Source organism: Acipenser ruthenus, chromosome 2 (assembly GCF_902713425.1).
Source record: "Acipenser ruthenus chromosome 2, fAciRut3.2 maternal haplotype, whole genome shotgun sequence".
NCBI classification, from domain to species: Eukaryota; Metazoa; Chordata; class Actinopteri; order Acipenseriformes; family Acipenseridae; genus Acipenser; species Acipenser ruthenus.
Genome location: NC_081190.1, coordinates 111485449 through 111509924, shown reverse-complemented (window position 1 = coordinate 111509924; position 24476 = coordinate 111485449). Strand labels below are relative to the sequence as shown.

The 24476-nt window shown below is 38.1% G+C and overlaps 1 protein-coding gene across 2 annotated transcripts in view; it reads right to left on the bottom strand.

Annotated features, from left to right (window-relative positions):
* The window catches only part of LOC117409394 (sister chromatid cohesion protein PDS5 homolog A), a 44233-nt gene that overhangs the window by 5981 nt on the left and 13776 nt on the right, over positions 1–24476 (bottom strand). The window contains exons 3-28 of one of the 2 annotated variants that reach the window (XM_034015376.3): positions 17512–17715; positions 17078–17164; positions 16717–16814; positions 16504–16630; positions 16318–16398; positions 12915–13055; positions 12651–12766; positions 12421–12515; positions 10438–10583; positions 9402–9553; positions 8931–9044; positions 8731–8812; positions 8391–8439; positions 8093–8232; positions 7611–7726; positions 7123–7228; positions 6666–6826; positions 5903–6026; positions 5258–5416; positions 4812–4880; positions 4034–4170; positions 3693–3816; positions 1543–1747; positions 1207–1321; positions 754–886; positions 373–492 (exon numbers count right to left, since the gene is read on the bottom strand). In XM_034015376.3, the coding sequence (XP_033871267.3) occupies positions 373–492; positions 754–886; positions 1207–1321; positions 1543–1747; positions 3693–3816; positions 4034–4170; positions 4812–4880; positions 5258–5416; positions 5903–6026; positions 6666–6826; positions 7123–7228; positions 7611–7726; positions 8093–8232; positions 8391–8439; positions 8731–8812; positions 8931–9044; positions 9402–9553; positions 10438–10583; positions 12421–12515; positions 12651–12766; positions 12915–13055; positions 16318–16398; positions 16504–16630; positions 16717–16814; positions 17078–17164; positions 17512–17715 (3201 nt within the window). Of the gene's footprint in view, positions 1–372; positions 493–753; positions 887–1206; positions 1322–1542; positions 1748–3692; positions 3817–4033; positions 4171–4811; positions 4881–5257; positions 5417–5902; positions 6027–6168; positions 6252–6665; positions 6827–7122; positions 7229–7610; positions 7727–8092; positions 8233–8390; positions 8440–8730; positions 8813–8930; positions 9045–9401; positions 9554–10437; positions 10584–12420; positions 12516–12650; positions 12767–12914; positions 13056–16317; positions 16399–16503; positions 16631–16716; positions 16815–17077; positions 17165–17511; positions 17716–24476 lie in introns of those variants that run through there. The other variant, XR_009310054.1, reaches the window with a different exon arrangement.

Here is a 24476-nt window from a genome sequence, read left to right as displayed (position 1 = left end):
TTACCACAGTCCTATTTTAGCACTCAGAAAAAAAGTTAGATATTGCATGCATGCAAGAGCAAGAACCAATTATAAGTATCAATAAGTATTAAAGTCACTATTCTAAAGAATAAAAATACATCATTAAACCTATTTTAGATTACATTAAAGCTGTTTATTTGTAGTGACTTGCACTACTCCAGCTTGGATATGGGGCTAAACATGTCACTTACTTTCACAGCCCCATCAATGTAATTAGGCCTCTGTTTCAATGCAAATACTTTCTATTTATATCCTTGATAGTCCCAAAGGAGGCAAGTTGTATAATGAGTACATATTTTATTTAAGTGCAACTCATTTTCGTTTGATGCATTAGTGTAAAATGTAACCTACTTTGTCTGGTGGAGTGAAAAATTTGGTAGGTAGTACAGGATCCTTGGGCGACTCCAAATGACAGGTTGTGCTTTTGTTAACAATTACAAACAGTGCAATATCACATACAATGTAGAGTTTCTGTAAGAAAATCCAACATAAAATCAAGTGTTATTCAAGATTGAAGTGATAAACCCAATAATGTATCAGTAGTCAGGAGCTTGATCAGTTTCCAAACACACTTCACACAATTAAGAGAAATCTTATTTCCAATGAGATGACTTCCAAGGTAGCAGTCATGATTCAGATCAGGTCTTGGTCCCTGGCTACACTGAACACTTTAAAAGAACTAAAAGCAGCCTTGCTGCCATGAAAAAAAGATTCAATCATAGTTCAACTGACCTCATTTGTCTTGGGGTCATCTGGAGCCTGAGCATCCTTGGTTTGTTTTATGTTATCCACCATTTTTTTCAAAAATGCATGGCTGTTATTTTCATTCTTCGTCATTAAAACTTCCAACATGAACCACAAGCACCTAAGGGGGGGAGAAGGTGAATTACAAAATTACTTCTAATAAAAATCTAAAAAAGTACATTAGGAAAAAAACAAACAAAAAAAACACACACTCTAATACAGCAAGTTACAGGTCCAAAAACAAAATCTAAATCATGTATTACAATTACAAACATTACTTTAAGTGTAGGACTGCCAAATAAATACATTTGGACTGAGGCAATATGTAGCTCACCTAGTTAAGCTACAGATTTCTAAATACATGTTCCTACATGCTCCTATTAAGTACTTTAATACCGCATTGCGACCTTGTATTAATTATTAGACCTGTGCAACACTTACTCTTTGATGTCACGAAGCTGCTCAGAATCCTGAGGCTTGGTAAAATCTGGATCATGAGCCAGGAGATGGATCATGTACGGTACCACATATTCAGGTAGCAGAGACAACAGCTTCTCTTTAAAACATAAAAAAGACCATCAATTTCTAAAAAGATTTGCAAGGAAATAGTTCAGATTAATCTCCTGCTCCAATACTCGTGTGTTAAACAAGTAACATTTACAGTAGGCCAGCTTTCTTATTTAAAACAAATACACGAGTGAACATGGATTTATAAAAATAATTAAATTCAATACGTGAGACAGATCAAATAAAAGAGCTATCTCTGGCAATACTAACCATGAGCCATTGGATTCTGCTTGATATACTCCCTTCGGATACTGATGTTTTTCAGCAGACACTGTCGAGCATGCGCCCTCCTCTCTTTAACAGGATCTTTGGCACATAAAGAAAAGATGCCCATGTACTCAAGAGGAAGCTGTAACTTCACCAGGGCCACGTGCACTTTCTGTGCAAATATCTGCCTTACTTGGTAACACTCATCCTTGAGAAAGAAAGAGCACATCATTAACATCGGCACATGATTGCACAAACGGGTATGGAAAAAAACTTAATTCAAATTGAATTAAAAGAATCAAACATTGAAGCTCTGTACTTTCCTTCTCACTATATATATATATATATATATATATATATATATATATATATATACACAGACGTGCTCAAATTTGTTGGTACCCCTCCACAAAAAACGAAGAATGCACAATTTTCTCTGAAATAACTTGAAACTGACAAAAGTAATTGACATCCATCATTGTTTATTCCATATTTAATAGAAATTTGATTTTTTATTCAACATAATATTGTAAATAAGAAAACAAATGAAAAGGGCATGGACAAAAATGATGGGACCGCTAACCTAATATTTTGTTGCACAACCTTTAGAGGCAATCACTGCAATCAAACATTTTCTGTAGCTCTCAATGAGACTTCTGCACCTGTTAACAGGTAGTTTGGCCCACTCTTCCTGAGCAAACTGCTCCAGCTGTCTCAGGTTTGATGGGTGCCTTCTCCAGACTGCAAGTTTCAGCTCTTTCCATAGATGTTCGATAGGATTCAGATCAGGACTCATAGAAGGCCACTTCAGAATAGTCCAATGTTTTGTTCCCATCCATTCATGGGTGCTTTTAGCCTTGTGTTTTGGGTCATTGTCCTGTTGGAGGACCCATGACCTGCGACAGACAGAGCTTTCTGACAATGGGCAGTACGTTTCGCTCCAGAATGCCTTGATAGTCTTGAGATTTCATTGTGCCCTGCACAGATTCAAGGCACCCTGTGCCAGGCGCAGCAAAGCAGCCCCAAAACATAACCAAGCCTCCTCCACGTTTCACTGTAGGTATGGTGTTCTTTTCTTTGAAAGCTTCATTTTTTCGTCTGTGAACATAGAGCTGATGTGACTTGCCAAAAAGCTCCAGTTCTGACTCATCTGTCCAAAGGACATTCTCCCAGAAGGATTGTGGCTTGTCAGTATGCATTTTAGCAAATTCCAGTCTGGCTTTATGTTTTTCTTTCAAAAGTGGAGTCCTCCTGGGTCTTCTTCCATGGAGCCCACTTTCGCTCAAAAAGCAACGGATGGTGCGATCAGAAACTGACGTACCTTCACCTTAGAGTTCAGCTTGTATCTCTTTGGCAGTTATCCTTGGTTCTTTTTCTACCATTCGCACTATCCTTCTGTTCAATCTGGGGTCGATTTTCCTCTTGCGGCCGCGCCCAGGGAGGTTGGCTACAGTTCCATGGACCTTAAACTTCTTAATAATATTTGCAACTGTTGTCACAGGAACATCAAGCTGCTTGGAGATGGTCTTGTAGCCTTTACCTTTACCATGCTTGTCTATTATTTTCTTTCTGATCTCCTCAGACAACTCTCTCCTTTGCTTTCTCTGGTCCATGTTCAGTGTGGTGCACACAATGATACCAAACAGCACAGTGACTACTTTTCTCCATTTAAATAGGCTGAATGACTGATTACAAGATTGGAGACATGTGTGATACTAATTAAAGAAACTAATTAGTTTGAAATATCACTATAATCCAATTATTTATTATCTTTTCTAAGGGGTACCAACAAATGTGTCCAGGCCATTTTAGAATATCTTTGTAGAATAAGCAATAATTCATCTCTTTTCACAGCTTCTTTGCTTTATTCTATGACATACCAAAGGCATGCAAGTATACATGATAAAATAGCTTTTAATTTCATCACCTTTCAGGAGGAATGAAGCATTATTTCAATGAGCTGTAAGGGTACCAACAAATTTGAGCACGTCTGTATATACATATATATATACACACACACACACACACACACACACAGTATATATATATCAATTTAAAAATATTTTTAAAAAACAGATCGAGGATCGAGTTGATTTATTAAATTTACTACCTGCTGTTTAGTTTAGCTCAAATATACAAATATCCATCCTTACATTAATGACAAGAGCAGAGAGCTGGAACTGCTCTGGAGTGATGATATCATGGTAACAGGGCTCTTGTGAAAGCTTCATGATGGCACCTCCAGCAGCCAGCCGCAGACGAGACATATCAGATTTACTGGAACAAGCAGACAAGTCATCAGCAAATCCATGCGATAATATCAATAGAAGTGTGTCGAGTTCGGTGTGTATTATTAATGGTCAGGCACTTAACAGTTAAAAACACACACCTATAATACTGAAAACATGATACAAAGAAATATGACAGAAAATGACCTCTATCCTCCCCCCCCCCCCCCCCCCCAAAAAAAAAAAAAAAAAACCACACATCCTACCTGATCTTCTTTTGTTCCGTTAAGTCGCCTTCACTGACCAGCATGGCCGACAGTAACCGTAGAGTAGAGTTGGCTGATTTAGACTGATTGTTTCTCATACCCAGCAACCAGCGTACTAACAGTTTGATAGCGTGTACCTCAAATTAAGAATATGTTACATTTTAGAGCCAATGGTACATGCATTTAAGGTCATGCATGCCATTTTAAACGTAGGTTGCTTTCATTCAAAATGGTTCATAGTTCTGTTGCTCTATTTTTATTTCCTGGTTGAGATACCATGCAATACTGTGAACTTTCAACTGAATCTACCTGCATCTATACTGTTACCATGAAGCAGGTGAAAGCCAATTGAATGGTCACAAATCACATGTTTTCACATATTCAGGAAGTAAAAAACCTGTCCAAAGGTTTGTCAAACAAAACTTCATTAAAATCAACAGAACAATTCAAAATGTTTGGTAAGGATAGGGTGGTGAAAAAAAGGGGCACTTAGATAACCATTAAAAGAAATAATGTATGACTGCCAAACTATCTTTAATTGCAGGATCTTCAAGTTGTAAGTAACCTGTGGTATAACACCTGTATTTGTTTAAATCTTGCATTAAAATTAATAAATACAAAAATACTTTAGTATTATAGTTGTAAAAACTATTACAAAAATATATCATTTGCAGAAAGAATGCCAGGAACACATTATTGCAGGAAGAATTCAGGTTTGCTTTATCTGGTCACAGGTGTTTTAATATCTGGGTTTGGGTCTAAGCTGCTTAAGACTCACCTTTGCTAATACTTCTGATGAAACCTCTTCATCTGGACACCATAACTTCCCATTCTTATTGCCCACAGACTGCACAAAGCGGAAAAGAATATTTAGTAGTACAGAAATATGTAGTTTTAATATACTTGATTAGAAATTGCATACTCTAGTGAACTTCTAAATTTCAAAGCAAGCATACTAAAATGTCGAGTCATTCATAAAAAAATTGTCAATTCCATTTACATAATGTAACTGTAAAAAGGAAAAGCAAAGTTACTACATTAAAACCCACATATGAACTCAGCTATACCCTTTACAGATATCAAAAAAGGCTAAAGCTATATTTTCCATATGGTATTACAACTCCATCATAAGAAATCAGACATCAATTCAGGTTTTTTTTTTAGCAAAGAAAGATCTCAGCTTTGAACTGATAAGCAGAGAATTTTGTCAGCAGCTTGTCTTACTCTGTCGTTCATGAGGAGGTCTTTGACGATGAAGTTAGCAACAATAGATTTCATTGGAGAAGCAAACTGGTCTGGAGCCAGCATGGAGATGTGCCCCAGGGACACCAGGGGAGTTATCAGCTGCTCAGGTACATCAGCATTGAGGCTTCTACTGAGAGGCTGGAACAAAAAAATAACAATAATAGTCTTGAAACATATGATCTCCAATTGGAACAAAAAGAGCTAGACTAGGGATATAACTATTACAACATTTGAAGAGGTGAATAGATAGGTACAAATAGTAGAATGGACGCGACTTTCAAAAAAAACAAAAAAACATGTAGTTAATGTCTTGAGCTCTATTTGTGAAAAGTCACTAAATTTGTTAACAATTGAAACTGCAATTCCATGTGTGCCAGACGGATGAATGGCTGGACAATTAAATAAGCGATCCATATGTACTGCCTCCACTAGAGCCCCTTCAATAAGAAATACTACAGAACATTGTATTTCTTACAGCCACTAGGGGCAGTGTTGTGGAGGTTCTATAAACTGGGATAAAAGTTTTAAAAAAAAGTGATACTAAAAACAGACAAAATATACTAAGACAAAATATACATTAGTTTCATATCCATACCAAGTTGCTCTTCAAATGCACCAATTTACCTCAAAAATCTGTGCAAGCTGTACTTCTTTGTTGTGGAATATTGCATGTATGCAGTGGACTGCTTGCTTAGCCTGGTGAGGTGTACCTCGCTTTGCCTTTTGATGTAGGATGGGAATAAGAGTTCTGTGAAACACAAATACAGATTAACATACTAAAAAGAGAACAGGCACCCTGCAATTATTCTGCCAAAACCAACTGCATTTCACAGATGGAAGCTGACCCTGTTACATCATGCTGGATTACTAACAGATGGTTTTGCCGGTACCTTGCTGGTTGAAGACGTTTATTTTGACTGGATGTATTAATCTTGATTTCTGCGTAACAGAACAGATTCATGATGTTGTTTCTCTGTTGAAATATTAACACATTTGGAAATGCGTTTTTATGCTGTTTTTATATTTTATGCATATTTATTTATATAAAAGTGTCCACATTAGACTATCTGAATGTTTACATACATAAAAATAAAATAAAAACAAAAACAAGTCTAGTAATAGCTGGTCCATATCTCTCAACTGACCCACATAAAACAGTACATTGCAGATCTGAGAACCCGCTTTGAAACCAAAAATAATTATTTATGGCACTTCATTAACATGTAGAACAATTTAGGAAGGTAACAGCTTATATGTTAAAAAAAGAGAAAGAAATGTAAGCTATCAGCTCTATTTATTTTGCTTTTTAGTTGCTTGTCCCAGATTTTAATGTTTGCAGTTTGAGAGGTACGGACTGGCTTGCCAATAAAATGAGCAGAGTCCTCACGATCGAATCTGCGGAAGTTCAGTTTCTATTTTGTGTCCAGTGTTTCTGAAAATCTGAATAGCTGCCTCCGCCACCTTTTCATCTTCCATCTTGAGGCACTGCAGGAGGGATTCATAAGTCTCTGCAGAGTGGAAGGAGGTAGGGTGAGTGAAAGACAGAACCTGTAAAAAAAACCAAAAAAATATATATATTATACTTCCCATTAGACCAAACGTATAAACAGGCCAATACTATTAAAGGGTTATGCAAGCCAGTCATGAACTAAAATAAAAGTTACAATTGCTGTAAAGACAGTGCTCCATTTATAACTGCAGTAAGCAGAGCTCTAGATACGTGACATTAGACACCGACACCACAGTATACTGAGCATACTTTACCAATGCCTTAACTGTAAGCCAACACGTCTCAAGAAAGACTAGACGTACTGTAACAAACTTCTTGGGGGCTTTCTCGTTACCTTTAACAGCTCCAGCCCAGATCGGATGGCTGCATCAGGCGTTACACCCTCCTCTTCATCATCAGCAGTGCCTTCTATCGATTTATTCAGCAGTTTTACTAAAGCACTGCCAACAAAAAAAACAAATGCTGCAGTTAATACTTGCCATATTTTAAACATGAGCAAATTTATGAATTCATCACAAACATTAACATTTTTTTTTTTTTTTTTTAACATCAAATCAACCAACCAACATGTTCCAACACTAGGTGTCACTATGAAATCACCAGCTTCTTTTGAGCCCTCAAGACAAGGTACGAAGAGTGGAGACTACAGGTAGTCAGCTATTGGATCATGCTTCCATAAACCTCTGCCAACAAGTGTTGTTCACAAATTACAGCACAAGTGCAGAAAAACACTGCTTCAAAATCTGACAAGCAAGCAACTAAATAACAGTATTTTTTTATTTGTTTTTTTTTCCTGCTAAAGAGAATGAAGAGAAACATTACCTGATAGCTTCAGAATCAATGTGCACAGGTGCAATCCTCTCCAAGAGGAACTTCACCATTTCTAGAAAAGGATTTGTTGGCTGCTTTGGATTTGCCAGCTTGCGGGTTATTTCCCTCTGCGGAAGATAACAAACAAGGCAGTTAAGTAACAAAAAAAAAACCAAACACACACACACACAACACCACCACCACCACAAGCAGTATGGCAAAATGGTATATTATTGAAATGTCTAGGTTTGAACAAAATCGGGCCCCTGCTAAACCTGCTGTGAACTGATATAATTAATCACAGCATGAATAAATGTCTGTGTCTATTGTTGTTCAAGGCGCTTCAAGGGAGGAACAAATTTAACAAACTCCTGGCTTAGACTTCATTGAAGGCAGTTCTGAAACCCAGTACTGAGTGCAGAGTTGGTACAAACTTAAAAGTGGTTTGCTGAACTTGGCTTGTATTCTAATACTGCATAAGTACATCTACTGACCACACAGACTTCAGCCTGCTTGCAGGAACATGTTGGACTGATCAGCAACTCAAGCTGGACCCTTAGCTTTTCATCTTCACCCAGAACCTGGTTGAACTTCTTCATGAAGTCTTGTGCTTTTCCAGGGTCAGGAAGGTTTTCTGTTAAAGTTAAAATGATACTATGTATAAGCCATACATCTTAAAGTGCAAAACCACAGATACACAACCTCCCTTTAAGTAAGTTTAAAAAAAAGAATCTAACAAATAAACAAACAAACAAACAAACAAACAAACAAACCACGTAAAAAAACACTTACTTGCTATAGTCATCAGCTTCCCAAACATAGCTGTATTGTTTGCTTCAGACTAGGAAAAATAAATGAAAACAGAAATGAAATCTGACTGACATGCGCAGGTGCATGAATTACATAGGAAAATCCAGGCATTTAGAAATCCCAAGGCCTTTCACATTATTACACGTTAGTGGATTTGCAGCTTGGGATGCATTGTTGTTTGGTATTATTGTCCAAGAAACTGGAGACATTTAGGCTGTTAGTCAACTTTATAATCATTGTCCAACAAACATGTGCTTTCTAATTTGGAAGAAAACACAAATCATCAAGAGCTTAACCCTCTCCCTGGCCCACAGCTGCTTACAGGTGGTTGTTTATGCAAATCCAGAAGCTCTCGTACTTGACTCCTCAGCATGTTCTGACATTTCCACATTTCATTGAGTGCTCTGCGGAATAACACAATCAATGCTTAAATTTTCAAACAAGCAGTTTAAAAGATGCCACACAAATGTATGTTAATTACAGAATCGCAACCCCTTTTAAAGAGTCATTAACAGTACTCACTTGACAGCATTAGGGTCGAGGCAAGAGTACAGGTAATACAGACACTTCATTTTCTCCTGAGTCTCCAGATTATGGGGGACCATGTACTGAGCAAATATTTTTTCCACCAGTAACCTTAGACAAAAAAATACACAGCATTTAAAATCAGTATCTAACTTGCCATTAGCGCTTCCAAATGCTGCCTCTGCTACAGTAATTCATAACATCAAGAGGAGCTAAGGTTGCTAATAAAATAACACGTCCCTAAAGTTGTTTTGTAGCAGGAAACAAATAAGTTACATTAGCTTTTTAACAGTGCTTCAGGCAAACATCTCCGCAGAATGTTTTAAGTGTGTCTTGTTTAGAACAGCTTTAGTTTGAACAATAGCCTAACTGCAATGACAGTAGAATCTAAAAGTTGTTTACAAATACACATGATAATTCCAGTTAATTAAAATGCATTTCTTGGTACAGCAAACAGCTGGGACTTACTTGTCATCAATGCTGTTCTGGTAGTAGATATGGAGAAGCTTGTCCTTGATCCAGCTCACTTTCTGTGCAGCATCTTTTCCTGCCTCGTGGTGCAGGCAGTATTTTTTGTACAGCTGTGCAAGTCCCATCATTGCTTCTTTCCTGACCCGCCACTACACAGAAGGGAAATGCATTTAACACAAAAACATTAACATTTTTATTTTATTTTTTTAATCAAAGGGTGTGGGAGCTCTCCAGGTTCTTAAGTTTACAATTGAGATCACCGTTAAATCCAAAGGAATGAATAATTAATTTTTTTAAATGGTGGAAAAAGAAAATGTATATGTACACTGAGCATCAAAAGAAACTTATCACTTATATTTGGATAAAATGACAAACTATTTGAGCAGGTGCAGTGACTTTTCTTTGTGCCGATTAAGGCTCTACTCTCAACAGACTTTGCTTATTGCTTTTATTCAAGCTTGCAATTCAACAGCCAAAATCACTCCATATCCAGTGTCCAATCAACTGTCTCACTAATTAGGCGATTAAGTGCATATGCTTCAGTCATAGTCACTCAAGCGTGTCATGGTCAAGGATGAAATGATTGAGTGATTAAAAAGAAACCAAAAACATTTTGTCAATGTCCATCATTTGTATACCTTATTTTTTTTTTAAATAAATGTGTTAGGGAAGTTTCTTTTGATGCTCAGCATATATTATACACACACACTGTTGCAGTTCTATTTGTGGTAATACAGTATATTGTGGCAAAATACAAAGTTAATAGAAGCATATCCAACATGAAAAGATGCTCTTTCTACTGAGGTGGCCGTTAAGCAAGATGTCACTATAGGTATGTAATGTACATTGGCAGCCACGGATAGAAATACAAATTTGAAAGATTACGTACACCAAGACAAAATCTTACGCCACTGAAAGAACATTCTAACAAAGTTCTATCATAATTAGATATAGCATTTATTACGAAAAACTTAATGTGACAACTTACTTTGTATTGACTGTTAAGAGATGTGTTGAGCATTCAAAATCTTACCCTTTTATCCAGTGTCCTTTCCCTCACAAACCCAAGCAACTGATCGTTGACGAGACACAGGTCTTTCTTGCCAGCAGTTATTATGGTAACAATTACATCATGGCGAATAGCCTCCTCAGGATCATGAGATCTAACTTTGAGGAACTCTAGGTAAAAAACAAAAAACAAAAACATGTTTAAAAAAAAAAAAAAGGTTATGAGAGTAAGATCTCAAATTACAAGACAATGGAGAGCAGGCCAGAGTAAGTAACGGGATTCAGTAAAATATAGCGTTGTGTCCCCATGCGTTGCTACAACTGTTTAAAAATGTACCTGTAATTTCTCTTTTCATTGTTAACATCCTGACAACTTTTTACACTTATAACTTCAAAGTCTGTTTCAAAGCTATTTTCAAAATGGCAGCTCTAGTGCACTGGGGTTTGAGATCTGTCCTCTAAATCAATGCAGGATTAAAAAAAAACCCACACAAAAAAGTGCTCTGGCTTTTCTGTTCCGTACCACATCATGGATCGTTATTGCTGTGTTACCCGTTTGACAATAATCAAGTGCACTATTAGCAGCCATTTTAAAAAAAGCTTTGAAAAAGACTTAAGATGTGTAAAAAAGGTGTTAGGATTTTAAAGAAAATAAATTACAGGTACGTTATTTAAACAGTTGTAGCAAAATGTGGGGACGTATAACACTATTTTTCAGAACCCCGCTACTTACTCTTTAATCTTATTTATTTGCAATTTCACATCATGCTAGCCAATAAGGGTGGTAGAATCTAATAAAAAAAAAAAAAAGAATTAAAAAAGGGGAAGGGAAATGAAAACTGCATATACAATGTTGTAAAACTGTTGATCCAAGAGATGTAAATGTGACATCGCTCACTAGAGGTCAGTCGATTTTTCAAGGGGAAATGTTCCACTACTAAAGTGAAAACCGAAGACAATATCTGTTTTATTAAACCTGTGATGTAAGATGGCAATAGTGTTTTGACTATTCACTGCTGAGTGATGTCAGAGGGCAACAGTTATTTGACTATCGACCACTAAAGTGACTGTTGGTCAAGTGACACTATTAGCCAATAATAGGGCCCTATGAAACCTGCGTTGGAGAACACAGACAGAATCGCGGAATTCAGAGGAAAAAAAACAAATTAGGCACCCGAGGACATTGCCACAAAATCAGTTAAAACAAACAATATATACATGTATATATTTTAAAAATTACATTGAAATACCATGGTGTTCACATGACAAGAGACTTCGAGAAAAACACGTCATGGGAACGCATGAAAAAACTATTTTTTGCACCTCTCAGCCACCATACACGACCGTGATTTTAACTGTAAAAAAGCCTTCACTTGCTAGCTACCATTATCACTTGGGGGGGAAAACGACTACCTACAAGTTATTCTGAGCAGATAGTACTGTCATGACTACTGCAGAATGTAGCGTCTAGTTGCTGCATTTTTTCTCCAAAGTTCTCAGGGAGATATTACGAAGTGCCTTTTTATTAAATTAGAATAAATCAAAATATTTAGGCTTTTATTTACATTGTTTGTCATTAATTATTAATGAAAACATTAAATCTATTTTGAAATGTTACAGTTCAGCTTTTGTTGAAAAGAAAAAAAAACACTAAAGCCTACATTTTGATTGTTTTAAAATGTACAATGTTCCTAGTTTGTTTCTATTACATTGTGCCAATTAGTACCTTTTTTTCTGAAAGCACTTTGATTAAAACCGTTTACAAAGGTTTTTTTTTTTTTGTCATTTTTTTCATCGTTGCTGTCAATGTATCAAACACTTGTGGTTATAAAAAACAAACAAACAATTACAGATTTTTAAAACTGAAAAAAATCCAGAAAGAATCAGGAAAATAAATCTGAAAATTCAATATAAAACGGATTTCATTAGGGCCCTACAATAGGTCTGGCAAGTTTGAAGTTTGTGACATTAATCATTTCATGGACTAAATAAAAGGCTCCATTCTTACCTGTGAGATCTTTGGCTAAATCAGGGTGGTTCATCAGACAGTGGCTGGCAAATTTGACACATTCCAATCTAACAGGCACATGGATGTCATTAAACCTAAAAAAAACAAAAAGACAGACATTTACTATATGTAGAATAGGTACTTGATTACTGGTACCAATATTGTAAAAATAAAAATAGTAATAAAAATATATATACTGACTTTTGACAATAAAAATGATAATTTCTGACCTTCCAAGAAAGCACTGCCAAAGCGGTCGGTTTTGTGTAGCCAGTTCTGAGTCCTTGGCTCCAAAAAGCTTAGCAAGCAGTCGCACGACAGCAAGACGCTCCTCTCCGTCATTGCTCTAAATAAACAATAATCATCATTAATACACTTTGCAAGACACACTCCCTCTTGCCACATCATGCTTCCAAATAAAACATGATTCCTAAGCATAAAAAAGTAATTAAAAATGTAATTTTGCTCAGACTTGAATAAAACTAAGCACACACCTTCAGCTTAAACTCAAGTTGTGGCATGACAGAAAGCAGAAGATGAGGATCGATGGCGAAAAGCTCTTGAATCAAGTCGAATACATGTTCAGATAAATCGCTGACTGATGACTTTCCCAGCACCAGCACCTGATTAAAAAACTAGAACACAACATAGTAATGAATTGTCAATGCACAGGTTCCAAGACAACAGTAGCTATATATATATATACACACTTTTTTATAAATAGAAGTACACCATTGTCATCTACATTCAATGCGGAGCTACTTTTTATAACATATCTGTATATATTAGTGCTTGGATGAACACAGGACTTTCATGTTCGGATATTCGCTCAATTTAAATATTCGTTTGTTTACTTTAGATTCTGGTTTGTTTACGTTTTGCTGTCTAAAATTAAATAGAGGCTCAAGAGCGGCTGAGTTTTTTTTTTTTTTTTTTAAATAGATAGACAGTAATCTCACATCACACAGAGCTCTTTTTCATTTGCCACTTTTGTACTGTCACACAACTTTTGGTGAGGTGGTACAGTGCAAGGTATTTGTCATTTCTAGCAAATGCAAACATCTGATTTTTGTATCCGAATACATGTCAAAAAAATAATAAATTTTGAATATTTCGGATATTTGTCCCAATACTAACACACCCACAAGGTCGTTTTTTTTTTTTTTTTTTTTTTTTTTTTTTTAAATTTGGTCGTTGCCAATTTTTTTACCCCGGTTTTCTCCCCAATTTAGTATGCCTAATTATAGCGGCTGGAAATAGCGGCTGGAACAGGCGTCCTCCGAAACGTGCTCCTGCCAAGCCGTCATTTTTTCGCACTGCAGATCCACAGCAATGCCACCAGACCTATAGTGCCGGAGGACAACACAGATCTGGCAGCTCCACTGCAGAACCACAGGCGCCCTATCGGCCACAGGGGTCGCTGATGCGCGGTGAGCCGTGGATTCCCCTAGGAACCAGCCGAGGAAGCTGGTAGTCAACGAGGTACAAAAGCAGTAGGAGAGGATGAGGTGTATAAAGGCAATTTCCCAGGCCAAGCAGGGAGAATGGATGAGATGGGAGAGTGTGGAACAACGCAAGATTGGCTGGCAAGACCTATGGTCAATGGAACAGAGCAGGATCAGTTTCCTTATCAGGTCAACATATGATGTTCTCCCATCACCACAGAACCTAAACCTCTAGGTAGGAGAGAATCCCTCATGTCCTTTGTGTTCATCACCTGCAACATTAAGGCACATTTTGACAGGATGTAAGGTAGCTCTTAGCCAAGGACGGTTTACTTGGCGCCATGACCAGGTGCTGCGATGTTTGGCCTTAGCATTGGAAGACAAGTGTAACATGACCAATAAGTTGCCACCTGTTCCATCAAAACATTACACACAAAAGACAACATTCCTCCGCCCAGGAGAGCAACCACCAAGAAAAGGTGTTAAAACCAATCCTCGCCCAGGACAACTGGAAGCTGCCAGAGACTGGAAAATGCTGGCAGATGTTGGTCAACGGCTTATTTTTCCAACTGAGATTGCTACCACTAACCTTCGACCAGATATTGTCTTGTGGTCTGGATCAGCACGCCTTGTTCACCTGGTAGAGTTAACAGTACCATGGTAGGATGCTGTAGATGAGGTGTATGAGAGGAAGAAACTGCGGTATGCTCAACTAGCCTCTGAAGCGGAACAGCGAGGATGGAGACTCCAGGTTTACCCAGTGGAGGTGGGTTGTTGAGGATTTGTGGCACACGCTACAACCCGGTTTCTCAGAGACATGGGATTCAGTGGCCAAGAGTTGCGTCGTACAGTGTAGAACTTATCTGAAGCAGCAGAGAGGAGCAGCAACTGGCTGTGGTTGAGACGGAAAGATTCTGGCTGGGGATCTCGAGCACAATAGAAAGGAAAGCTGATGTACGGGTAAGTAAGCTGGGCTGAGTTGAGTGGGGGACGGAGGGGGGTGATGCTGGGACGCCAGAATCACCGTCGAGCCCTCTTGAGGTGTCGTGGGCTAGTCGACGAAACACCGAGGATGGAAGGTGCCCACTTGAAGACCCCAGAGATGTACCCTACTTAGCTCAATCCAGACGGTTGTTATGCTGATGCGCTGGGGAGACCGCACTGTGGTTGATCCCCGGAGCCACCATCGCAGCCGTTGTGTGTGCTGATGCGCTAGGGAGGCAATAAGCTGATCCCTGGAGCCAGCATTACACGTCAGCCATCAACACCAGACAGAAGGATATCTACATCATCTTAAGGAAGGAAGGAAGCGCAAATGGATGGAGACACACTTAGTTGGTGCTTACTTTGGCGAGAGCCGAGTTCAAATCAGCATGAAGTTTTAACATCTACTCTCGTGTAACGGAAATCACCAAGAACACGTAGAAGAATTGTGAGGAAGGTTAATAACAATCCAAGATTGACTGCCAACAATATTCAAAGTGAATTGGCTGCAAGTGTGACTGGGGTTTCCATATCAACCATAGGTTGAGTATTGCATGGTGAAGGTCTCAATGGTCGCAGGCCAAGGAAAAAGCCACTCTTAGGAAAACATCACAAGGACAAATCGCTTAAAGTTTGCAAAATGGCATTTGAATGATGGATATGAGTTCTGTTCAAAGGTTTTGTGGAGTGATGAAACAAAAAATAAATAAATAAATAAATAAATATAGAGCTATTTAGTCACACTGACAGTCGTTACATTTGGAGATGGGGGTGTTTTCCTCTAATGGTACAGGAAATTTAGTTCCAATACATGGTAAAATGTATTGGAACTAAATGATATTGGCCAATCATCTTAAACCCTCTGCTACAAAACTTGGTTTAAAAAGTGCAACTGGATGTTCCAACACAACAACGATCCAGAGCACACATCAAAATCTACTTCAGAATGGTTAAAGAAGAATAAAATCAAGGTTCTGGAATGGCCTAGTCAAAGTCCCGATCTAAAACCGATTGAGAATCTTTGGTATGAATTGAAGAAGGCTGTGCACAAGAGAAATTCTCGGAATATGAATGAACTGGAACAATTTTGCAGTGAAGAACTGTAAACAATCACTGAAGTATCATGTGAAAAGCTCACTGACAAATATCCTAATCGTTTAGAAGAGGTTATTATTGCTCAATTAGTTATTAATTTCATTTTTCTTGTCAGGGTATGAACACTTTTTAATTAGCATTTTTGGAGTTTTGCAAAAAAGTTGCTGAAATAAATAACTGTAGATTGTGTGTGTAATTATATATATATATCTTTTACACAGACAATTACACATTATAGGTATGTATTATAATTTATCAAAAACAATTCACAGCCAGCAAATGTAATTATATCATGCCTTTGTTTGGAGTTCTCTGCAAAATATCACAAGAAGGAATTGGTTTGAGTGCAGCTGTGGGCTGTGTCAATACTTACGTTGGCAATACATGTCTCAATGGTCTGTACTGTCCTTTTCAGGAGAACTTTAGCAAGATCATATGCTTGCTTGTTTAAGTTCTGTAAGGAAAGATATTTAAGTTGTTAGTAAAACAGTGGGTTACAAGTAACCTGAAAGTGGCAGCATATCGCAAATATCAGGATTGAGGTGTGTCGTTGACTAACCTTGTGTGCGGGTATAAGGTTGATGAGAATGGAATCTAATAATTCCTGAGTCACCCCATCCCCTTCCATGATGATAGAACTCATCAAATCCAGCATGTGCATATGTACTTTCTGGTTGTGGCTATTGCTGAGAAAACAAATGTTATTTATAAAACAAGTACGTTTTTTATTTAGCTTCTTTATTAATAGATTTTATAAAATGTTTATACATACTTAATGACAGAGAAGAGAGTCTTAAACAGCTGTATGAAAATCTCATTGCAGTCTTCCAGCTCAAAGCAGATGTTGTAAGATTTGACCCAAGCTATATTCTTCAAACAAGGAATAAAAAAGGAGGCAGTTATGCATTTGCAGAAAAAAGCAGGAAACAAACCAAAGAATGATGCATCAGAATCAGTCACTGTTATCAGGGTAGGATAAGTAAGTGCAGAAATTGTGCCACTGTTTGAGTCAGCCAAGCACCACAACTCAACAGCATCCTGTGTTTACATCCTGTGAGTTGCAGTATCAGATCACTGCTTGAATCCACATTTAAACAATTAAAGAATGTTAAAAAAAAGTGACACGATATTACCTCCAACAAGTAAAAATATCTGTTGAACTGTGGACTTTTGGTGTCTTCCAAGCCCTTCAGCTGCCTTGTAATGAATAAGAAAATATCCTGTTGGGAAACAATAATTTGTTTGCGATTAGTATTAAATGTAAAGGATTTCAAAAGTACAACACACAGATAGAATGATTAGCACTGGACTGCCACTGAATGCATTACGTTTGGTAGTTGCATTCTGAAATTATTTTCATCCACTCATATTAGGCCTTTCATTGACCAGCCTCGCTATGTTTGCATTGGAAACCCAACCGACAGGGATTAAAATTCATGAAGCACTGCACACATGTGAATCACTTCAACACTTAGGCACTTTAGGTGTTAATCAAAAATAAAATATAAATGAGTAGCAGTCATGGGGCTAGTTTCAGAAGCAAGTGTGAATGGTCCAGAACGATTACCTTGAGCTTGTCATGCGAGGTGTATGGAGCCTCTGGAGCATAGATCCTAAAGATGTCTGCCAGGCAGCAAGCAACCAGGAGCCGCACATCTTTGTTTGGGTTCCTGAGGAAGAATTCTGAGGCCAAGTGCAGAGCCAGTGGGAGGTACTGCTGCTTCTCATCCTCCGAGTCCTGGTCCATATCCATGAACGTCTTCACCACCATCTGGAGAGAAATAATCAAGGCATCCGTGTTGCTTATCTGCACCTAAATTCATGCTTCCAGGGTACAATGATGTGCATTGGTCTTAAATCTCTGAAATTCAGCCAAAATCTTCAATATACATAACACAATAAAATGGGTTGAAGGCATTTGTGCACAACATTAATTCTAACAATGTTTCATCACTCTGTATTTAGAAATAAGGGTGGGCGATATAAAAACATAAAAACATATTCTGATATTTTATACGTTCAAGACGATGTATTAAACTTTCTAATGAAGGTTTTTTTTTTTTTTTGCAGTTGTACGGTAAAAGCTGCTTTTATATAATACTATAGGCCCAAAATGCTTCTAATATTAAGGCCAGGACAAAGAAACAAAACAAACAAAAAAAATAAAAATTTTATAGTAAGTTACTTACTCTTTTGCCATGGATTGTATGTATATACACAAAGTATGTTTATTAACATACAACAGAAACATTGGGCAAGTAAATAGTTTAATATTCAATATTAAAAGGAAGACATTTAATATAGCTAGTGTAACACGGCTCACCCTAGGGTACTCTGTCTGTAGGCTGTTTTACTACAATAGAATAGTAACACTAGTTAAACATATGCTAAATAACAGACGGGTACATTCACATTGTTAATAAAAATAAGGTAAATTACTTACTGATAGCAAAGTGAAGCCTGTGTCCAAAACACTGGCGTATATACATCAGGTACATCGAACATAATTTAAAATTAACCTTTTTAAAAGTTTAACATGACGCCTGATAGAATAACTCTTTCTGGTCCAATGTCGGACCCTGTCCGACATCATCAAAAAGACGTAAAACACAGGTCTCTAGTCGTTTTTTTCTGGAAAAAGCAGAGAAAACCATTCTATGGCCGAGTGAGACCGACAGGAGCTGAGAGAAGCCGAAAAAAGAGAGATAACACGGCCATAAACAAACAAGATAGCTGCTTCTGCATCCAGCGCTAAAAGAATATCATGGACAGTTGCAGAGCTTTTTGAGATGTTATAGTAATTAATTAATGACTTGTATCGAATTATTCAGGGGTTTGGTGATAAAACGAGTGATCAGGAGATGATTTATCAGTAAGCACGACTATGAAGTAGTATGTGAAAAATACAGTGAACAAGGGGTGTATCATTAGTTTTTTTTTGTTAAAATGGTTAAAAAAATCATTGCTGCTAGCTGGAGGTACTGCACCCAGAGAGTTATTTCTGTTGATTAGTTAGCCGGAGACTGTACAGTGACCAAAGACAGAAAGCAGTTGCAAGCAGTAGTAATGCAGAAGAACGCAAACGAAAAATACGTTCTTATAATTATCACTGTTGACCGACTCCTGTACCTGCCGCATTTGATTCTTATCTGTGATGTACATGCATTTATTTAATTTGTCTGCTTTCTTTCATGTTTTGTGCACTTTCTATCATGCTGTAACATTGTTTGCCTCTTGGGCAGGACATCATTCCAAATGAAAATTTGTTCTCAATTGATCTACCTGGTTAAATAAAGGTTTAAATAAATAAATAAATATACAGTACTGTGCAAAAGTTTTAGGCAGGTGTGAAAAAATGCTGTAAAGTAAGAATGCTTTCAAAAATAGACATGTTAATAGATTATATTTATCAATTAACTAAATGCAAAGTGAGTGAACAGAAGAAAAATCTAAATCAAATCCATATTTGGTGTGACCACCCTTTGCCTTCAAAACTGCATCAATTCTAGGTACACTTGCACAAAGTCAGGGATTTTGTAGGCATATAGTCAGGTGTATGATTAAACAATTATACCAAACAGGTGCTAATGATCATCAATTCAATATGTAGGTTGAAACACAATCATTAACTGAAACAGAAACAGCTGTGTAGGAGGAATAAAACTGGGTGAGGAACAGCCAAACTCAGCTAACAAGGTGAGGTTGCTGAAGACAGTTTACTGTCAAAAGTCAAACACCATGGCAAGACTGAGCACAGCAACAAGACACAAGGTAGTTACACTGCATCAGCAAGGTCTCTCCCAGGCAGAAATTTCAAGGCAGACAGGGGTTTCCAGATGTGCTGTCCAAGCTCTTTTGAAGAAGCACAAAGAAACGGGCAACGTTGAGGACCGTAGACGCAGTGGTCGGCCAAGGAAACTTACTGCAGCAGATGAAAGACACACCATGCTTACTTCCCTTTGCAATCGGAAGATGTCCAGCAGTGCCATCAGCTCAGAATTGGCAGAAAACAGTGGGACCCTGGTACACCCATCTACTGTCCAGAGAAGTCTTGTCAGAAGTGGCCTTCATGGAAGACTTGCGGCCAAAAAGCCATACCTCCGACGTGGAAACAAGGCCAAGCGACTAAACTATGCACGAAAACACAGGAACTGGCAGCAGGTGCTCTGGACTGATGAGTCAAAATTTGAAATATTTGGCTGTAGCAGAAGACAGTTTGTTCGCTGAAGGGCTGGAGAGCGGTACACGAATGAGTGTCTGCAGGCAACAGTGAAGCATGGTGGAGGTTCCTTGCAAGTTTGGGGCTGCATTTCTGCAAATGGAGCTGGGGATTTGGTCAGAATTAATGGTCTCCTCAATGCTGAGAAGTACAGGCAGATACTTATCCATCATGCAATACCATCAGGGAGGCATCTGATTGGCCCCAAATTTATTCTGCAGCATGACAACGACCCCAAACATACAGCGAAAGTCATTAAGAACTATCTTCAGCGTAAAGAAGAACAAGGAGTCCTGGAAGTGATGGTATGGCCCCCACAGAGCCCTGATCTCAACATCATCGAGTCTGTCTGGGATTACATGAAGAGAGAGAAGCAACTGAGGCTGCCTAAATCCACAGAAGAACTGTGGTTAGTTCTCCAAGATGTTTGGGCCAACCTTCCTACCGAGTTCCTTCAAAAACTGTGTGCAAGTGTACCTAGAAGAATTGATGCTGTTTTGAAGGCAAAGGGTGGTCACACCAAATATTGATTTGATGTAGATTTTTCTTCTGTTCACTCACTTTGCATTTTGTTAATTGATAAATATAAACTATTAACATGTCTATTTTTGAAAGCATTCTTACTTTACAGCATTTTTTCACACCTGCCTAAAACTTTTGCACAGCACTGTCTATATTATATTATATTATATATATATATATATAAAAAAATGAAGGCAATAAACACTGCTTAGAATCCCGTCTCGTTGTCATGGGAATGGTCTACTGTTAGGGTGCGTTCGTAAACTGAATCTGAAGCTCTGAAAGACCATCTGAGAAATCTTTGAGGTGCTTCAGAGCGTGAACTCTCTTTTTTTTTTTTTACATGCGTTTTCAGCTCTTAAGTCTAATACTACTGTAATTATTACTGCTGCTATTCAGTTTGCAAATTTTTTTTTGTGCGGTGGTGCTGTTAAAAAAAAAAAAAAAAAAAAGAAAATGAAAAACTGGTCAGTGCTAATTGGTGTTGAACAAGGCTAGCGTGTAGGCGACTCCTCCCCTTCAGTCGCTTCAAAATGTAAAACCCGAACTTAAAAAGTGGTAGATCTTTTTTTCTCAAAGAACATTAAAATGACAAATATAGAAATAATAAAAATAGGTTTAGAATAGCCGCATCCACCACAGCGAGCCGTTAGCCATTTTGAAAGTGAACGCTCCAAGAATCCAGCTCTGAAGCTGGAGCTGGCCAGTGTGCTCCGAGCGCACGGCCTAGATTTACGGTTGTTCAAGAGAAGTTGATCGATCATTGTTTGGTGGCCATATTGGATTTGTCAAAAATATTCAAACGACTTCTTGGCTAGGCGGCGGCGTGATCGTGAAACCCACATGACTGGAGACATGCATATATTTCCTCTCTATTAATACACACACAAGGTGGACCAGTGGTTAAAGAAAAGGGCTTGTAATCAGGAGGTCCCCGGTTCAAATCCCACCTCAGCCACTGACTCATTGTGTGACCCTGAGCAAGTCACTTAACCTCCTTGTGCTCCGTCTTTCGGGTGAGACGTAATTGTAAGTGACTCTGCAGCTGATGCATAATTCACACACCCTAAATAAGGTATTCCATTTTTTAATATATAAATGTCTATGCCGATATCTTTTGAAAACAAGCCCAGACAGCCCTATAAGCATTGTACTTTTTACCTATTAAGACAACATTTTTACACAATACTTAAATGCTGCTACAACCATGATTCATTCAATATTAATAGCGTTTTAATTCAATTATACCTAATCACGTTTTTATTTACAATGTAGGGAACATACTGTGTCAAACAAATGCTATAATGACAACATGTATTATGTCTTCCCTTCATTGTAAATAAAAATGTTATTTGGTAATTTAAAACGCTATTACAGCACCAGTTTAAGTACTGTATTCTGTAAATATTTTGTCTAATAGTTATCATAGTACTCAGCGATGGTGAACCTATGGCACGCGTGCCCAGAGTGGCACGCCGAGTGAGCAGTTATCTGCTTTTTTTTTTTTTTGCACGCCCTCTGAGTGGCACTTTGGAAAGCCAGTCAGTTTGATTTCCAAGGACGGCCCCACCCCCAGTAATTAAGCAGTGCTAACTGTAGCCGTTAAAATCTGCACGTTTATGCTGCTGAGCTGCTTTATTCAAGTACTCTGGGAACAGAAAGCTGATCAAAAACATTAAGTCTGTCCCATGGAGGATCAAATGTAATTGTGGTCAGCTATGGATGGGTCAGCGGGACACGCGGGGAGGAAGGGATCGTTAGCCTGATGCTTGTAGCATTTTACTGTCCGTCATCTCCTGTACTAAATGGAGAAATGGCCACAATCTTTCATACTTTACACTCGGGGTCGGGGGTCTGCGAGCCTAAAATAGGTTGAAATTACATAACCAAGCACTTTCGGCTTACGTCTTTTCTAAAAAGATGTACAGCTTTTCGCACACATGTTAATGTGCAGTGCAAGGTCTTTTGCAGGTGTCACTGGCGGCAACACGTGTATTTTGTGCATTGAACTTTAAAGCAAATGTCCCACGCTGTTCTGATTGTCAAACCTTTCCCTTGTCATAAATACCGGAAATATATTTCACTGTCACATACTATCTCAAACTATGTATTCTTTGTTTGATGCACTGTTTTTTTTTTTTTTAAATACTATTTTAATCTTAATTACGGGTCATACTGTGGTATGTTACCCCTCTTCATACAGTGGGGAAAAGCAGGTTGTAAATTCTCAAAAAACAATCGTCTCAAAATAAATTATGCCTCTGATATGTAGAGTACATTTGTGGATACTCATTTTTTTCAAGGTAGTTTGACACCACAGAAATCTTTCTAATAAGTATGTTATCTGCTACTTAGTGCGTCATGAAATGTGATTTATGTATTTTACTGTAGTTTAGCAATATAATATTCAAACTATGTATTTATTGTATGATGCACTGTTATTCTTTTACAAGCTGTGAAGTGCTTTGAGATGATGTAACACTATTAAAGGCGCTATATAAAATTAAGATGAATTGATCTTACTTGAATAAGGATTAAAGAGTCTCATTGTCCAAAATATAGAGGGGCATATGCAAAAGTTGATGAGGTTAGGGTTACCCTGTGAGGTGCACTATCACTATTGCTTTTTATGTCTGTAAATTTACAAAAAAATATAATATAATCTGTGAACAAAAATGGATCTAGGGACGGAAAGAACATGCATATTCATAATTATTCATTTTTTGTCTGAATTTAATCAGTCTTGCTGCCTCACTTTGCCTCCCACTGGTCTGCAGCGAAGTAGTCTTCCACTGCCTTCTACCACGCTCCCCGAACGCAGTCTCCAGCAAGAACAGCATGTGAGTGTAGATTAGAATGTGCAGTGTACTTAGGGACAGGGAATGGGGAATGTAAGGGAATTGCTTAGAACAGATTGCGAGTTCTCAGGGACAAGCGGAAATTATGGGAGGTGAGGGGAGACCAGCATTAACTGCCCAGTGAAGTATAAAGGGGAACAGGAGTGGGATGGGGTTGAAGAGAGAGAGAGAGTGTATGTTTGGTCTGGCAGTTATGATGGGGATGGGGATGGGGATATGGATGGGATGGGGGGAGGGGATGTGGTGGGCCATTTTTTGTTAGGTATGGCACCCAGCAAATATCTGCAATAGTGGGATAGCTGTTCATGCTGAAAGCTGCTGTTGTATAGAGACCTCTTCTGGGGAGTTAGTAAGACAACCTGTTTCAGCGTGCTTCTGAAGAAAAACATTCGTCAGTTAACTGAAAAGTGAAGGTTAAGAAAATGAGCACAATCAAAAAAGCTAAACTTCAGACAAGATAGTGGTAGATCCTTCCAGGAGGGTTGGACAGAAACATTTGGAATGGTTGACAGTAAAGGGAAAGCGCTGTGTGTTATTTGTAATGAAAGTGTTGTTTATCGAACCTCAAGTGTAAAACGCCATTTTGACACCAACCACAAAAACATTACAGATCTTAATGAGAGTGAAAGGAAAGAATTCCTTCAAAGGGCAGTGAGGAGGTATCAAAACCAGACTCTTGTTTTTAGTAATTATCTTAAAAAAACAAACCATTTGGTGGCTGCAAGCTTCAAATTATCTCATTGCATTGCAAAGCATGGCAAACCCTTGTCAGATGGTGAATATATCAAGAGTGCCATGCTGGCTAGTGCTGGTTCTTTATTTCATGACTTCCCTAACAAGGATAAAATTGTGCAGTGCATCACAGATATGCCACTCAGTAGAAATACTGTCAAAGACAGAATCCTGCGCATGGCTGAAGATGTTGGCCAGCAG